Raw genomic sequence first — 18,984 nt, forward strand, 5'->3', positions numbered from 1 at the left:
AGCGATACCACCTTGGTACCCTCTTGATAACATGATCAGTTGCAAAAGTACGAATGCAAGCATAATAAAAATTAAGCAATCTTGAAATGTATGCTGCACCATTACTGTCAAGGCCGGCTCCAGGGCTTGGAGCACCCTGTGCCGGCCCTTAGTAATGCACCCATACATGAAATTTGGGTGTGTGGCCTAATTACCATAGGCCATGCCCCCTATGTGATGTTATTTGGAGGCGTGCCCGCATGGCATGCCTCCAAATAACATCAGGCTGGGGGTAAAGCCCTTTACTCAGTCACTGGCTGGGCTTCCCCCAGCCCTCTCCCATCAGTGAATGGCGCGTGGCATCCATTCACACTCCGGGGGTCCGGCACCACCACACAGCTGTGGCTTTGGGGGTCCCCAACCTCCCGATTTGACCACCCACGGGCCACTTCGGCCCACAAGTGGAACAGCGGGACAGTAGTGTCCCTCTGAAATTGAGATGCTGGGGAGGGGTGCGCCCTCTACGGGTGGCGCCCCTGTGCGACCGCACTGGTCGAACACCCCTAGAGCCGGCCCTGATTACTGTATATAACAAATTACTCTAATGTTTCATTCTCTAGGGACAAAGTTTTCAAATCTCAAATGCAGAAGTGATTTACAATTGAACATTATTTAGTCTATACTGCTATGTCACCTTGTGGGCAACCCATCCATAGACATTTCTTCTTTTTCAGGCAGGAGATGGGGGATGTAGTGCGATACTGGGCTGTAATGGCCCATAGCCACAATGCCAGTGAATCACATACATGCAGGAGCAGCTGCTTTCCAATTAAGAATCTGAAATTTGCTAGTCCTCCATGTAATTGACAAGAACTCAGCGTGTGAGCACTGCTGGAACATTAATATTAGCAAAATAGTGGCATTGTGGGCTTGATTCAGATCTGCTTACAACACAGATGTTGTCTTAGTTGAGTGATTTTTTTTCAGTTTTTTCAGCCACCTAGTGGTAGCACTGACACGGTACATAACAGTTTCTTTACAGCATCTTTAAAATCCTGATTTTTTAAACTGTAAATTATAGGATTCAGTAGAGGCACCAAGACTATATATAAAAGAGCGAAAAACTTGTCTTGCTCTGGATAATAACTAGATGCTGGTCTCATGTACAAACAGATTATTGTTCCATAAAATATACTAATACAGGTAAGGTGAGATGTACAGGTAGAAAATGCTTTATATCTACCTTCTGCAGATTTTATCTTTAATATTGTGAAAATAATTATAACATAGGAGACCATTGTAAGCAAGAACGTGGTGAGTGTCAGGAGTGAACCTACAATGTAATTCATCATTTCTACATCATATGTGTCACTGCAAGAGATCTTAAGGAGTGGTGGGACATCACAGAAAAAATGGTTAATATGATGGGATGCACAGAATGACAGCTTAGATATGATAACAATATGTCCTGTTGGGTCCAAAAGACCAATGACCCATGCAGATGCTGCAAGTCCAGCACAGTGCCTCAAACTCATGAAGGAAACATAATGAAGTGGTTGACAGATTGCCACATAACGGTCATATGCCATCGCTGCAAGTAAGATGACCTCAATGCTAGCCAAGGAAATGAAGAAATACAGCTGAATCATACATCCAACAAAAGAAATAGTCCGATGTTGTGTCAGGAGCACGTTTAACAGGTTGGGCAGAATATTTGATGTGTAAGCGATGTCAATGACGGAAAGGTTCATCAAGAAAATATACATAGGAGAGTGTAGATAAGGATTCCCCCAGACAACTACAAAAATAGTCATGTTCCCAAAAACAATGAGGAGGTAGAGGAGTAGAATAGTTCCAAAAATTGGCAATTGGAGTCCTGTAATTTCCGACAAGCCTTGAATGGAGAATTCCGTCCCATTGCATTGAACTTCTGGTATCATTGTGAAAATATGAATATCTAAAAAGTAAACAGATATATGAATATTAATTTTTATTTTACTGTACACTTCTTAACTTTTTTTCCATAATACTAAGCTGCACAGATTGAGGCGAAAAATATTTAGAAAAATATAATGAAAGAAAGTTGCAGGAAGGTTAAATAGAAGAGCTGGAAAAAAAAGATACGGTAGATTCAAATAAATTCAGTAATGCTGATTCATAACATCAGCATGACTGAATCCAAGCATAGTGTGATTGTAGTGTGATTGGGAGATGAAAGGTTGCTGTGATTTGCAGGTTGTAACTTTTGACATGGTCTCATGGGCAGTGACAGAAGTTCTTGAAGTTGCAAAGATTAAAACATTAAGGAGTGCGGTTTGTTATTCAGTCATTTTGTCTAAATACTGTAAGTAAGCATAAAACTGCAACTGTAATTAGTTGTTGCACTATAAATTAATTTTAAAATGCAAAAATTATTCCAGATGCCCACAATCCATTGCGTGCCTTTGTAAAATAGATTGTGTGAAACTAAATAATTTTTTTAGTGCTGCAGATCTGATTTTGTGCATTGAAAGTACATGCTAGAAAAAAACTTAATGGAGAAATTTTCTAAAGTAATATTTGCCATAGCCTGTTTATCCCTAAACTTTTCTCATAGAGACGACTATGCAGCATCAGGCACAATCCTATAGGGATTATCTGAAATAGCGATCAGGTCCCCACACAAGAGAGTACTGTCACATTGTTGAGTAGTACTGTTACTGACCTGATTTTATAGCAGGGTATTAATCTCAAAAAATAGTTTATGCTCTTGTGGGACTACAAGAGCCAGTGTGCACAGGAACACCAGCACATACGTGTAGTGCCACAAGAGCTTACAACACAAGTGTTGCCCCTGTATGAGAATACAAAATAGTGCCTTCATTGTCTTTCTTATAGACTATCCATCTTCAAATTAGGATTATGTTGGATGTTGGACAAAAAAGCATGGATGTGTAAATTATAAATTGGTAAACAAGGTGTTGCAGTGACTTTCTTTAATAAGCTATTCAAACAGTCAGTGTACATGCCCTGACTAGTTTAATATTTTTTACAGGTGGAATACGGTGCCAGCATGCTCTGGGAGGCTTGCTGGGAAAAGTAGCCAACTTGAAAAGAACAATATTAGTATTTATAATAATTATTTCCTCTTTTATAGTTTTCTCCCTTTGTACAGTACCTGCCCCATTTTTGCAGGATTGGCGATTGCCAGTAAACCATACTTGCACCTAACTCACAATGCGCATATGTCACAGACCATTACTGTAGTCGCTCGCAGTGGCTATTTATTCGCAGTGTGATTGACAGGCTGGGAGCATTTGGGCGATGTAACAGGGAGTGGCGACACAAGACGCAGACTTGTTGCAACCGTCACCCTGCAAACGTGAACCTGTGCAAAAGGACTATGACTCCGGTGTCTCAATTCCCATGGCCATGCTGTGTGCCCATAGACTCACCCAGGACTGCAAACAATCGAATGTTCTGTACCCAATGCTGCGTCTGTGTACGCAGATACTGTGCCATCTTACAGAGATGCTTTGATTTGCAATGCCGCAGGTGGGCGTCTCAATACATTTCCCGGTGACATTTGCATATTTTCTAATAGCAGCTGTGTACAAATTCCCAGCTGTGACGGCATTAGTGTACAACTCAGGATGGTGATAGTAACTTATAATGTGTATACTTTTAAAATTAATATAATAGGCTTATCCGAAAATGCTACAAATGGATTGCGGTCATCACAGCAATGGCATATATATATATTTTTGAACATAGACCAACTGGAGTCATGAGTCTTCATTATTCAAGTCCCGTGAGTGCCACTGTATTTTTCTAATATATATATATATATATATATATATATATATATATATATATATATATACTGTATATATATAAACTCCAATGGTTTAAGCAGTATTTTTAAAAAATTTATTTAATAGGAAAAAAGGGATTAAAAACCTGTACATGTAAATAATGGCAAATATGCATCAAATTTAATTTACCAAGTCCCAATATGAAGAGATGTACTACATGTCACAACAGCACTCAGAGGCCCTGATTCAGAGCCGCTCGTAAGCAGCCGCTCGTTCGTTCTGATCGATGTTCGCACATCTGCGCATGCGTACGGATTCTAATGATGCGCATGATTATTTTTATTTATAGTTAATTCAGATGTAAATTGCATGCCCACGTAATAACTATTATGAGTATGTATTTAATTAGGCACAAATTAAACATTTAATTAATTAATTTATTCATTCTCAGTTAGACCTGTACCTTAGACTGCACTGCCGTATACTTATAATGTACAGTAGGGATATATTATCCTATATGTTATTGATATTTTTTTTAATGTATTTTAGTATCAATATAATAAACGGGTTTGAAATCAAGTAAAAAAAAAGTTATAACCTAAAACTGCTGTGTGTCTAACAATCGATTAATCGTATATTCATTGTTCTATGATAAAATATATGTGATGTATAGTACAGGGAAAGCTTCTCATCATCATGTGTGTATTGTTATGCACGTGTCAAGTTTTGTAATTTGTTTTAAAAAATCAGCTTCTGTAGACATTGGAAAAAATGTGTATTTTAACACATGTATAAGTCTCTCAATAATGTAGGTAAAATCACTTATTTTTTTTTTTATATAATTCACAGCTAAATTCTGTTCAGAACAACAGACCTAAATAATTTTAACATATAAAGTGTCTGAAAATGATTTATTAATGGCTAATTTAGTACAGTTAGAAATGCATTTTCAATTGATCCTCAAATCCTTTGGCCAACGAAATGTCTCCTAACTTTATACTGTAAATTCAGCATAAAACTTACCTATTTAACTGCTAATGATACTGACAAATGTGTTGTCTCTAGTAAGCCATCCTAACATGCTCTGCAGCAACTCAGCTAGTTTATATAGATAGTGAAGGAGATGGAGTCCCCAAGAGAAATCTATGATGAACAGAGTTGTATTCAGTATTTCATATATTAATTCCTAAAAGTTTTGCAGTGTATGGCTGTCCACTCAATAGATACACCGCATTCAGTTGACTATAAATGTCAAGACATATGTGAATTTTTTCGATTTGGTTTTGCATATTTATTTGTTTTTCTGTTTTCTTTTTGTTGTTAGAATCAAATTGCTAAAGCAGAAAAAAACACAAACATAAGAACAAAAATAGATTAAACAAGTATTAGTTTTTTTTAGTGACATCAATGCATTGATACAATACAATGAGCTTTTTTTATAGCTAATTTATTTTTAGTTTTAAACTGAAGTTATTCTTGTTGTATTCAGGCATAGGCCTAGAGTACATGTATCCATTGCTTAATTCAGTTTTAAAAAAGAAATAGATAAAAAAAGATATATTTTAACTTAGGGCAAACTGGGCCATAGTTGTGAACCTGTGCATCGATAGAGATCCTGACTGTATGCATGGGCTAGCTGGTCATCTTACTGATTGCTATAGTTGCCATGTTCCTCCTACCATAATTACACAATATCTTTGCCTCCCTTACTGCAAGTCTAGGGGATTAGTATTTCAGATATAGTTATGTGGACCACGGCACCAAATCAAGTTTTCCAAGATACTCTTCCAAAAAGAGTGGCACATAGTGTCTGCGATTAGGAAGCCTGTTGATTCTCAAAATGTAATTCCCAGTTCTATTTCAGTCACCAGGACGCTTGGGACAATATAGACAGTGTCTGACCTGAATGTACAATGAAACCATCATCCTGTGTAATCATTGATCTGTTTAGCATAAATAACTCATTACCAAAATTGCTTTTCTCAAACTCATTGAACTTTTTCCTGATCCCCATGTATTTGCTGTGATTTGCTATCAAAATGCAATACAGATCTCGATAAGGCCCACTATCCACTAAATTCTTTGTGAAATAACCAGGAAAATATTATCAGTCATAGAATGTCTACAAGACCACTGCAGACAAACCACCTTAACCATGAAGAGTCAACGCCTAGCATAAGGCGCTTCTCACATATTATTAAAATGGTTGGGGCCCACTCAATTGTCTGAGGACACTGTCAGCTTAGAACAGTAACTGAGAGTTAGCTCTGGAGCTGGGAGAGTTCCTCAGGTCAACCAACACCACATTGATCACAGACGTTTGGCTCAAAGGGATGATTGACAGTGTTATCATGACAGGCAGCTTATGTTGACAGATAATTCAAATGACTAAGGCATAATCAAAAGTGAAGTGTTTTAACTTTTTTTATCAATTAGAGGCAATATGATTTTCAACAGTACTTTAGTTTGTGTTGTTAATAGAGTTGATATAATAGGCAGATCAATGATTTGGATTTCCAATGTATTGGTGTTTTTAAGGTATATCAATGGGTGGTTGGAAAGATTACAGTTACCAGATCCTTGATTTTGTTTATTCATTCTGGTACTTGAGGGAATTTGAGCAGATCTGGAGGATGATGAGATGCTTACTCCACAACAACTTGAAGCCCCAATAAAAATAGTCACCCAGATATGCTAAGATATGAATCAGGCCATACAGAAAATTACAAAGCTGCCCCAAATCAGATTTCTCCCCAAATAGATGATTAAATATTTCTATTCAAATAACCACTGGCAAAATTTTGCATTAAACAATAGTTTCATAGGTCTAATATATGTTATCTTTAGTGGGGGTAAAAAGTTCCCAAAGCCATTACCAGTGGGTGTTTCCAAACAATTCTGTTTAGAGATTGCTTAATTTCCTTTCATGAATCAAGGTGTTTATGGACAGAAGTAAATGATTTGCATTACCAGTTTGATTGGAGAGTCTTCTTCTCATTGAAGTGTTTCCATAATGTTTGACCAAATGTAAGCCATACTGCTAAGACTTTTTATGCCATCTGGGATAAGGTAGATATTCTTTACTTCCTACTGTATCTGGTTGTAGGCTATATTATTGCACAAAACTTGGCAATGAATGTTTGGATTAATGATGTCCCTGCATACTGTTATGCAGAGGGTGTATAAGGAGCACCTGTTGGTGTTTATAATCACTGCAAAACCAAACAGATAGCAACCTTCTAGAATAACCACTACTGAACAAAGTGACACCAATGATCAGATACATTCCCTACAAACCATTGCTGTCAACACCAGAACTCATACATTTTGGTTGATAAGGTGGATGATTGAGAAAACTGCCATTGAAGAAACAATCTCCATTTAATATAATGCCATGCTCTGTTAAAGGGGCACAATTAACTAAGCAGTTTAGCATTGCCATTTGTACAGCCCTGGGAATCCAGTAGAAATGGATATTGTCAAATTTAGCATGCGTACAGGATTGGCCTTGAGAGAGCCTTGTGACATGACTAAGGCTTACCCTGTTATAACTAAGGACCTGATTCAGACCTGCTCGCTAGGATGTGTTCACTCGTAGTTGGCTGATATTTGCTAACTGTGCATGCGTAAGCATCAAAATGACCGTGCGCGAACCGCTGTGAAAGATCGGGAAGCGCTCACTCGCACAGCATAGACAGCCCAGTTGAATGATTGACAGGAGAAGTCATTTGTGGGTGGTTAAAGGGGCAGGCCACAAGAAACTGGGGAGTGTAGGTACCAACGCAGGCGTGCCTGAGTGTTTCAATGCCGTTTCAGAAGCGTGCATAATTAACAGGCAGCATCATTGTGCATGTCACCCAGTTGAATTTTACACTGAAGTGATTGCAGTGCTTACGGCAAGGTATAGTCAACCTCAAGCATGGCGAGCACATCCTATGGTGCTCGATGTACCAATGTTTTCATGTACTTCCAGGAGATGACGTGCGCAAGTGGGCATCTTTTGAATGGCTGGTGGGCGTCTGCATACACAAAGTGATCGCACACCAAGACATCGTGGGCATGCTAATGCCTTGCCGTGCGATCGCCTGCCTTGCTGTGTGTGTGTGCTGGATTTGCAAATGCTGGGAGCGAGCGAACGCATCTAGCGAGCGGCTCTGAATCAGGCCCAAAGTTCTTGGAGTATAGGGCAAAGGAAAACAATATTGGCAGCATAACTCACTTCAGCTGTCAGTTAATAAATGAAGAATTACAAAATTCCAAGATTTTTCTGTAAGAGTCAAACAAAATATCAAATAATTCCCAGAGGTCTGTAATTTACAACATGTATAATTTTTGTATAAATGTACCCAGCAAATTAAAGGGCCACAGATAATAGGTCAAACTTATTTTTTACTGACCGTTTCCATTTCCAGACTCCATTTCTTAAATCATTCAACAATTCTTAAATGTATGAAATTGTCTGAAATGTGGTTGCCTTTATAAGTATGTTTAATCTCCTATTTTACAGTACTTCTTACTGCTATTAAAAAATACTGTATAATTTCCCTTTTTCCTTAGTGTGCATCATTCATTCTAAATGGTGCCTGCTTATAGCTGGGTACACACTAGATGAATTTTGGAGTGATTTGCACAATTCCGATTGATCGGAATGACAAAAACTCCAAATTGTCTAGTGTGTACCCACTAGGGATGAGTGGGTTCGGTTACCTGAGAAGTGAACCCACCCGAACTTCGGAGATCCGAGGCAGATCCGAGTCGGCTTGGATTTTTCCGTCTGACTCGCATCTGAAAATGAGGCAAAATGTCATCATCCCAATGTCGGATTCTTGCGGGTTTTGGATTCTATAAAGGGCCCATGATCACCGCCATTTTTCATTCCAGCTGTGGAGAGTGAAGATGGAGGGAGCTGGGACCTGTGCTGTGCTGTTGCTGCTGCTGATGTTGTGCATAGGATCTGGCCACTGTTGTCACTCAGGGGCTGGCTGCTTAATGTTCTTATAGGGGCTGGCTGTTGTCCTGTCAATAAGGGCTTGCTGGCTGTTGTCTATAGAGGGGCTGGCTGGCTGTTGTCCTGTCCATAAGGGCTGGCTGGCTGTTGTCTATAGGGGGGCTGGCTGTTGTCCTGTCCATAGGGGCTAGCTGGCTGGCTCTTGTCCTGTCCATAGGGACTGGCTGTTGTCCTGTCCAAAGGGGCTGACTGGCTGTAGTCCATAGGGGCTGGCTGGCTGTTGTCCATAGAGGCTGGCTGTTCTGCTGTGTTGTCCAGGGGGTGCTCTGTCCTTCAGGAGTGCTCTTCAACCATCCCCAGTGTGAAAAATAAAATAATCAATTATTACTGTGTGCATGTTAGCCACACCTGTCATCAGTGTAGGTGTGCAGGGGTGATGTGCTGCTGTCTGTCAAGGGGCTGCTGCCTCTTTCAGGGGTTCACCCCCAGTGTGAAGAAAAACACAGTTTTTGGTGTGTGCGTGTTAGCCTGCCACACCACCAGTGAAAAAAAAAAAATACATTTTGTGTGTACACCACCAGTGTGAAAATAAAAACTATTTTTTGTGTGTGCATGTTAGCCACACTTGTCATCAGCCTAGGTACGCAGTGCTGTGCTGCTGTCTGTCAAGGGGCTGCTGCCTCTTTCAGGGGTTCACCCCCAGTGTGGAAATAAAAACTATTTTTTGGTGTGTACACCACCAGTGTGAAAATAAAACATTTTTTTGGTGTGTGCATGTTAGCCACACTTGTCATCAGCGTAGGTGTGCTGTGCTGCTGTGCTGCTGTCTGTGAAAGGGCTGCTGCCTCTTTCAGGGGTTCACCCCCAGTGTGAAAAAAACAAACAATTTTTTGGTGTGTGCATGTTAGCCTGCCACACTACCAGTGAAAAAATAAAACAATTTTATGTGTGTGCGTGTTAGCCACACTTGTCATCAGCGTAGGTGTGCAAGGGTGCTATGCTGCTGTCTGTCAAGGCGCTGCTGCCTCTTTCAGGGGTTTACCCCCAGTGAGAAAACAACAATCAATTTTTTGGTGTATGTCTGTTAGCCTGCCACACCACCAGTGAAAAAATAAAAACAATTTTTTGTGTGCATGTTAGCCACACCACCAGTGATATAATAAAAACAATTTTTTGGTTGTATGCATTAGCCACAACTGAGCTGCACTATAATTGCTTGGTGACACTGCTGTAAGACCGCAGTGAGTATGGAGGACAGTCACATGACAGGAGAGCAGGATCCACATACCAGTGATGCAAGGCCGTCAACATCTTCTATGAAAACTGATGCACCAGGGCTTAAGTCAGGCCATGTAAAGCTATCTACTTTTACCCTGATAAAGAAAAAAAAAGCTAAAGCTAAGTTAACTTTAGAGAAACAAAAAATTGGCAATATGCCATTCACTACACAAAATGGCAAGGAAAGGATAAGGCATTGGCCTGTATTTATGACTGATGGTTCTAATAATACAGTCATTTAAGCCCCTTTGCTTGTAGGAGAGGTACACAAAAAATTTAAATTGTTAAGAAGAATAAGACACCAGAACCAACTGTGTGCTCAGAAAAATCACAAATCCCAGAGGAGAGTCCAAGTGTGTCCGCGGTTGCCATGTGTGAGCCTGACCATTCTAATACTTTACTTGAAGAGGATCCTCCTTCCACTATTTGTGTGCCTTCTGATGTAGAAAACGAGGATGCTTCTGTGGAATTGCACGAGGAGGATGAGGAGGATATTTATCTAGTTGGTGATAACAACAAGGATGATGAGGATGTTGATGATGAGGCTGTTGATGGCGAGGATGTTTGTGTAAAAACTGTAAATCAGGCAACAGTTGTTGCCCATGGACCAAAAAATCCACTTCCATTGTGTGGAATTATTGCCACCCAAATCCGGAAAAATCTTTGCCAAGCCATTTGTAACCATTGCCAAGTAACAGTAAGTAGAGGTAAGGACCTTAACCATCTTGGAACCTCCTCCCTGTTACGTCACTTGCAGCACAATCATCAAATTGGAAAGGGTATTTCAAATTCTAAAACTTTGGGGACAAAAAATCGAACAACAATCAATCCAGTGTTACCTAGCTGCTCCCATCTATCTGGATCGAACCACCTGCAATCTCCACCACTAACACCTGCATCATCATCAACATTCTCATTAGTTATTGTAAGTAGTCCTGCATCCAATTTAATAAGCTTGACTGACTCCTCTCCTATCCATGATTCCTCCGAAGGATCCTTGAGTGCTACACCTGTTGCTGCTGCTGGGGGTGGATCTTCATCCCAGAAAGGGACCAAGAAGACTACTACTAGTAGTATTTTAAAAAAACAATTGACTATTAAACAGTCCTTTCATATAGGAAGCTGTCACCCAGTTTCACAGCGGATCACTGACACCATGACGGATGTGCTAGAATTAGATGGCGAAATAACAAAAAATGAGGATGATAGTGTGGAGGAAGTTGAAAAGGAGGATGAGGGGGAAATTTGTGTCTATCTGATGCTAATGAAGATGTTGATGATGAGGATGTGGTCTGTGTAAATCAGCCACCAGTGGCAGCAGTTCTTGATCATGATAAAAAGAAATCCAGAAAAGCCACATCTTTGGTGTGGAATTATTTTAATCTAAATTCTGACAACAGTTGTGAAGGCATCTGTTCCATTTGTAAAGCCAAAGTTAGCAGAGTGAGGGACGTCAACCATCTAAGTACCTCCACCCTGTTACGTCATTTGCAGCGAGTTCATGCAATTTGTTTAACAAAATTATAATAATTTGTAAATTAATAACAAGCAGTCCAGTATCAGCTACCAGCAGTTTGGACCAGCACATGCAATCTCCACCACTAATTGAAGGTAGTCCTTTCCAAAAATGGTTTGTGGGGCCCCAATCAAACCAAGGAGTTGACCCACAAAGGTGTCAGTCCTAGTTGCTAAAGTGCATGGTTTGTTAAACTGTGCATGTCCTTTTTAAAATCCCACATAAGAGTGGGTGGGAGCTTCAATTCCATCTTGCACCTCTTTTGTTATATTTTGCCCAATTTGGCATTATTATAGTTTATTAAACTGCCATCCTGTCTGCCTCTGCTGTGTGGCAATGTTTCATAAAATGGTCTATCTTTTTTTAAACTGCTGTGCGTTTGTGCTGCTGCTCTGTTGCTTACTTTAGCCAGCCAGCTTGCTGCAGCCTTTGGCCTATATTGGTGAAAAATAGTGAAATCAATATTCTGAGCTGTAAGGTGGTTAAAAATGCATGGAAATTCCTAAAAATGATTGTTATTAAGGTTAATAATACTGAAGGAACAAAAATAGACCCAAATTATGTGGTTTTAGATGTTTATATAATTTTTTGGAAAAAATACAGATCCAAAACCAAAACCTAAAAACAAAACATCAAGGAAAAAGATCCAAAACCAGATCCAGATCCAAAACCAGGGGAGATACAGATCCAAAACCCAAACCAAAACACGGGGGTCAGCGCACATCTCTAGTACCCACTATGTTGTGTATTGTGCGGTCACGTGGGGTCAACAGCAGCATTGTCAGGTCGGCCCTACATGCAGGCCAACCTGATGATACGGTTGTTGATCCCATGCAGCAGTATGAGACAGAGGCAGACAAATCAGGCAGTTTGGTACCGCATTGTCTAGTGTGTACTGGCCACCTGATATGTCGGCCCATCGCCGGGGAGGACAGGGTTTGCTAGTCACATAGCTGGATACAAGCATTGTTTTTATAGATTAAATATAGAAACTATAGTTTGAAGCAGGTTTATGGTCAGCTTTATGTGTGTTGTTATTACCATTTTATGTATTTTCCCTTCCATATTAAGGGGTGAATGGGGACCAGACAGGAATGATTCCCGTTATGACCCTTTGCTGGTTTGTGTGGTTTTTGATCCTTGGTTTTGTTCTTTGACCATACAAAAACACATGACCACAAACACTGCCTCCTGCTACTCAATACACTTCAAAGTGGTTTCATGGGATAATGGTGGTGTTAACTCCCCCATAAATTCAAAAAGGTCATGAGGGATCTCCGATGGGTGGAGCACCTAGAGTGTCACTTTTTACATGGGCTACATACCTCAACTACTTAAACTTCTTTAAAATTGGACCTTCACCCTACAAATTACCCCTAAACTGCAGCTGTATTAATGCTTTAGGGAGGCACCTTGTCGAACCTACAAAGTGTTAGGCATTCATGACCACTCTCTGCCATCTTTGGGCATGAATACTGGGAGTGATTTCGAGCCTCTCTCATTGTGAAAACTCTATTTTCTCCCTTGTAGAATAGACATCATTGCTGTGTTGCTGTGTTCCTCTGTGACATCAGAGTTGCTGGACCTACCTTGTGGCCACTCCACATGCCATCATCTGGGGCTGCGGTAATTCCTGTACTCACAGCCTCAATCCTCCAGTGCTGTCAGAGAGCTTGGCTGAACCCCCAGTCTCCATTATTATCCACTGCTGATCACTGCCAGGCTGATTTGTGCAATACATCTGACCCTGCTGAGGCACTGCCCTTCCACCACACTCTACCTTCTCCTTGCATGGTCTAGTGAGAATTTACCACTCTGCTCTGGTGAAGACATTTTTTTGGTTACACTGTCTGTGGCTCCTCCCCGGCTGGTGGTGATTGTGTGTTACTCCTGGGTGGTCAGTGAGCCATTTTTCCTCCACATCCTTGGACTATGCGCCTGACAGAACCATGTCTGGTCTCAGGTGCACCATGGACACTATTGCTGTTCCTTATTCACCCGGCTGTGGACTCCCAGTCAGTCTGCTGCTGCCTGGTTGTGATGTGCAGTTATCTCCCCTAGTGTGTTGTGCCTGAGACAGTGATTTTATTTTTGGATAATTTGGACAACAATAACATCTCCATGGTTTTCTTTAAAACTAGCTCTTGGTTACAGACTTCCCATACCAGCTTTGTATCCGAGAACCCTTGTAGGTTTGCCCTTGTTCATCCATTTAAAACTCCAATTTTTAACAATGGTTAAATTCTGTTTTGTTACCACTGCGGTCAACCAAGATCATTTTCAGCTCCTAACTTTAGGCATATCAGGTTTTACTGCTATTAGGCGTGTGATATTTTATTGCCTCATGTTCATAGGAAACTCATTACTTCTTACATTTTCTACTTCTATAGTTGTAGTTAGGGTTGCCCTTCCTATGGATAACTTATACTTTGATTGCCTATAGCACTTTGTTTCTAGCTACAGTATGTTAAATGACACCAACAATGTTTTTTTTGTTCTTTTTTCTTTGTTTAGAACTTTAATGTTACTTTATTATTCATTTGATTTTCCCTCTCTCACTCTGTTATTCTTCCTTTTCCTCCTGTTTTTCTGCTTCCATATTGTTTTTCTTTATTTCCATCATTATTTCCAATATTCTATATGGGTTATTGTATCTCCTTCAATGTAATGTTTTGTGCTATCTCTTTTGATGGGATGTAGTTTAAATCCTGGATGTCGGATTGCCGGTGCCAGAATCCTTACCCTAGCCAAAATTCCAGCACCAGCATCCCAACCACTGGGATTCTGATGGTAAGTATTGGGGTTAGGAGAAAGGTTAGGGTTGGCTGCAGGGGGGGGGATAGGTTAGGGTTAGGCTGCAGGGAGAAGGTAAGGTTTAGGCTGTGGGGAGGGAACCCTGTTGGGTTGACAACATCAGAATTCTAACTGCCGGGATCCCGAGCGTTGGCATCCCATACCCATCTCCTTTTGACCATATTTTGAATTGGCAACTTTATGTTTGATTTGTCTCTACATTGTTTGTTCATAATATGTCTGACCTTCTCTGATATCCACTCCAGAGATAGTCCCGATCATTGGATAGGAAAATTGAGAAAAGCAGATGAGGCATAGTTGTACTTTATTGGCAACAATGTGTTTCTGGTTATTAACACTAGCACACTCTAATTATAACTTGCTACATTTGTTACCTTTATTTGTACTACTAGGATGCATTATGGTTTTCTCTGTGTAATATCATATGCATGTAATTTACTTGTATTACCAACTATATTTCAATGTTCAATTTATTATATGATTTTTCTATTTTAATTGTATCTTTGTGTCTTGCTTCAATAAAAAGATTTTTAAGAAAAGAAATAGTGTCATGATCCTTTTTAAAAAAAATTGCCAGAAACTATTATTTTGATTGAGTACGACAGCAAAGAAAACTATTTTACAAAAATGCATACAGTACAGTACATCCTACTCCTGTAAATTTTTGGTTATGCAGGTATAAAGTTTATTATATATTCTGAATGGACTTGGAGGAGACAATATTTATAAATTTTGGTTATGCAGGGAGAAACTTTATTATATATTCTGAATGGACTAGGAAGAGACAATATTTATAATTTTTTGACATGTGGGAAAGCTACATTCCCACTTTACCCATTTCTACTCAATCCCAGATCCACAATAGAATATGCCTGACTATGGCCTGTATTCAATTTGAGCCGAGCCGCATTAACTTAACGCGGCCCGGACTTAACGCCGTCTTCGCCTGTTTTCCAGGCGTTAAAGTATCGCGCGTGTGCCCGCGTATCCCCGTATTCAATTTGAAAGTAGGCGAAAACGGGACCCGGCGATACTTGGATCGGAGGTAAAAAACAGGAATTTTCGGGAAGTAATCCTAGGACCCCCCTAAAGATGTCTAGACATGGGGGATCACTATGGGTACCCCCGTTTTTGGCTGCAAAAGAAAGTTGGGTTTTTAAATAGCCGCGGCAGGTGTTTTTTTTCCTGACTTTGAAGAAGTGATGCAGAAGAGCATTTAGCTTATTTTTTTCATTTTTAAAATTGGTCCCATCAAATTTGGGGTACATGAAAATGGGTAATAGTGTATTTTTAAGTCCCAAAACGCATTTTTTTTAAATTCTGCAAAAATGCACCTGCCACGGCTATTTGAAACTCCGACTTCCTTCAGTAGTTAAAAATGGGGGTACCCATAGTGATCCCCCATATCTACACATCTTTAGGGGGGTCCCTAGAATATTTTCCGAAAATTCACATTGTGTTGTACCTGTAAAAAAGAGAAATAAAAATTTACAAAAAAAATTACATAAGGTCCCCCCCAAAAGCCAAACCAGCCAGTGGTGGTTTCTAAAAATATGGGGAACAAAAAGTGTAGGGTTCCACCGTATTTTAGAAACTAACCCAAGGCTGCAGGGACCAGTTCTGGTTTTAAATATAGGGGTAAAAAAAATGTGGGGATCCCCTTATATTTAAGACCAGCACCAGACCCAACCGACTGGGGTGTAATGCCACAGCCCGGAGACCCAATCACCAGGGCTCCAGGTCCAAAGCATTAGCACCCCAAATCGGTCAGCACAAGCCGGTGATCTCGGGGGAATCAGGGACCCCCCAAAGAAGGGTCCCCCCCTCCCGAGCACCACAGGCTTACGCTGAAGCCCAGGGCTCTTCTCCATACCCCTGGCTTGGTGGGTATGGAGGTAATGAAGGGGCCAAATAATGTAAAACTATTGTGTTTTACAGTGGAACTACAAGTGCCAGCATGCCTACCATTTTGCACTTGTGGAACAACAAGTACCAGCAGACATGTGGCACCTGTAACTTCACTGTAAAATAAATAGTTAAAAAAAAGACAAAACACACACACCGTGACAGTATAACTTTATTACACACACCTACCCATTCACACATACTTACCTATACCAGATGAATCTGTCCCCTTCTCCAGTAGAATATCCTTAAAACATGGCACTGCAAAGAAGAATTCATACTCACCTATATCCTGGCGCTGGTCTCTGCAGCATCCCCGGGACTTTGCAAAACAAAAAAATGGGTTTTCCCAATCCACGCACTAGCTATCAGTATGTGTGTTGCCACACATACTGATAGCTATAAAGTTATACTGTCATGGTGTGTGTGTTTTGTCTTTTTTTAACTAATTATATTACAGTGAAGTTACAGGTGCCGCATGTCTGCTGGCGCTTGTTGTTCCACAAGTACAAAATGGCAGGCATGCTGGCACTTGTAGTTCCACTGTAAAACACAATAGTTTTACATTATTTGGCCCCCCATTACCTCCATACCCACCAAGCCAGGGATATGGGGAAGAGCTCCGGGCTTCAGCGTAAGCCTGTGGTGCTTGGGAGGGGGGGACCCTTCTTTGGGGGGTCCCTGACTCCATCAAGATCACCAGCTTGTGCTGACCAATTTGGGGTGCTAATGCTTTGGACCTGGAGCTCCGGTGATTGGGTCTCTGGGCTGTGGCATTACAACCCGGTCAGTTGGGTCTGGTGCTGGTCTTAAATATACGGGGATCCCCATGTTTTTTTTTACCCCTATATTTAAAACCAGTACTGGTCCATGCAGCCTTGGGTTGGTTTCTAAAATATGGTGGAACCCTACACTTTTTGTTCCCCATATTTTTAGAAACCACCACTGGCTGGCAAGCCTGGGGCTGGTTTGGCTTTTGGGGGGGAGGGCCTTATGTCATTTTTTTTGTACATTTTTACACCGTTTTTTTACAGGTTAAACAAAACAGGCATTTTCGGGAAATATTCTAGGGACCCCCCTAAAGAAGTGTAGACATAGGGGAGGACAAAGGGTACCCCCATTTTTAACTCCTGAAGGAAGTCAGGGTTTCTAATAGCCGCAGCAGGTGCATAAATGTGGCTTTGAATAAGGTGATGCAGAAGAGCATTTAGAAGTTTTTTAGAGCAAAACAACTATGGCCATCAAATTTGGGGTACTTGAAAATGGGGTTCAGCATATTTTAAAGTTGCTAAAGTGACTTTAAAAAATCATGAAAAACCCACCAGCCACAAACACCTGCAATCAAAAAAACACCTGGGGCATACTTGGGGACCCCCCCAGAGTCAAGTTCGCTATTTTTTAAGTTTGCACACCAACATTTTTTTTTTTGCCCCCTTTTTCAAAGTAAATTTTTGGGGTGTCCTTAATTTTTTTTTTCATTTTTTTGACACAGATTACCTTTGGGGGACTGTCTGAAGACTGCACTGGTGTTCCCAAAATGTTGCACCCCAAAACCCCAAATGAGCACTTTTTAACGCCTGCCATTCATAGGCGATACTTTACCGCCTATTACATTGCACTGACTTAACGCCTAGGCGGAAAGTCTTTAAAATTGAATACGTGTAAAACTAAAATAGGCGATAATGACGTCATTGGCTGTAAATTACCGCAAATCCGGACTTAACACCTCAAATTGAATACGGCCCTATGTGGTATGAGACCGTTATTCTTCTGAATAATTCCCCTATCACTTTGCCTGAGGGGTGAGTGCCAGGACCCTTGCTTTTGTGATGTCCACCATTTAGTTTTGGTTCAATTTATGTTACTTTTTAATGTACCAATATGCTGTACCATTGTTATGAGCTATCGTAACAGCTCACATCCGCTTCAGATATCAACCAGAGCTGAGAGGGTGAACAGGCAAAGACAACCATCTATTAGCCAAAGCTAGCTTATTGTGAAGTAAAAGAAAATATAAAACAAGATCGTAACCCAACTGGGCTCTAACTAAACAAACAGATTCCCTCTCTCAAAACTGATAGGACCTAATGCCCCTACCACAAACATAGGCATATGCACAGTCCTTACAGTCAGAAAATCACGATATCTCTTAACAAGCCTGCTATCCCCAGGTAGTGAGACACTGAGAAATAAACCTGATACACCTTTATCAGCCTCTTATAGGTGCAAGTACTAATTAGCATGTTCTCAGGCTGAGGGCCTGAAGACCCACAATGAGCCTAATGGATGGAGCCCGCCCTTGCTCTCCATCCACAACACACGAATCGCAACATTGGCCTCAGCCACAACAACAACCTTATGCCGCAACATCGGCCACAGCTGCAACATCGGCCTCAGCCACAACATCGGCACAGCATCCGCTACATCGGCCTCAAGCCGCTCCGCTCAGTTACTCAGCCGTTTCTGCCAGCAGTTAGCCGTGTGTTATGTGGTGTTAGCCAGTTTTCCGGGGCAATATTTAACATTTCTTTCCACCTTGTCTGTACCTCTATCCCACAGGGATTTCTGGGTGTTGGATCCCCGACATTCGTAACATTATAACCAGCCATCTCGGTAGAGACCCTACGGACAAGATATGGAACAATCACAGAATATGGCGCAGATGCTTACTGCACAAATTTCTGCCCTGACCCAGAAGGTCCAGGAACTTTCCATTAAGGTTGAGGAGGTTCAGACAGCAGCTCTTCCTT

At 40.9% G+C, this 18,984-nt stretch overlaps 1 protein-coding gene across 1 annotated transcript; it reads right to left on the minus strand.

Moving 5' to 3' along the window:
- Positions 1-971: 971 nt before the first annotated feature.
- Positions 972-18,843, minus strand: LOC148501484 (olfactory receptor 5AR1-like). Its single transcript, XM_088450421.1, has 3 exons — positions 18,781-18,843; positions 5,676-5,853; positions 972-1,936 (listed from the first exon to the last, which is right to left on the minus strand). Exons 1-3 carry the CDS (start codon positions 18,841-18,843, stop codon positions 972-974), a joined length of 1,206 nt encoding a protein of 401 aa, XP_088306547.1.
- Positions 18,844-18,984: the final 141 nt, after the last annotated feature.

The sequence above is a fragment of the Taudactylus pleione genome, unplaced genomic scaffold (genome assembly GCF_031769625.1).
Source record: "Taudactylus pleione unplaced genomic scaffold, aTauple2 ptg000518l, whole genome shotgun sequence".
NCBI classification, from domain to species: domain Eukaryota; kingdom Metazoa; phylum Chordata; class Amphibia; order Anura; family Myobatrachidae; genus Taudactylus; species Taudactylus pleione.

Excerpts from the sequence above, each read along its gene's own strand:
- LOC148501484 (XM_088450421.1), bottom strand. The coding sequence starts at position 18,843 with ATGGCTGGTTATAATGTTACGAATGTCGGGGATCCAACACCCAGAAAT. Across the intron at positions 5,854-18,780 it reads GAAATCCCTGTGGGATAGAG|AATTTAGTGGATAGTGGGCC; the intron begins GTACAGACAAGG and ends TATTTCACAAAG. Across the intron at positions 1,937-5,675 it reads TGGTTTCATTGTACATTCAG|ATATTCATATTTTCACAATG; the intron begins GTCAGACACTGT and ends TTTACTTTTTAG.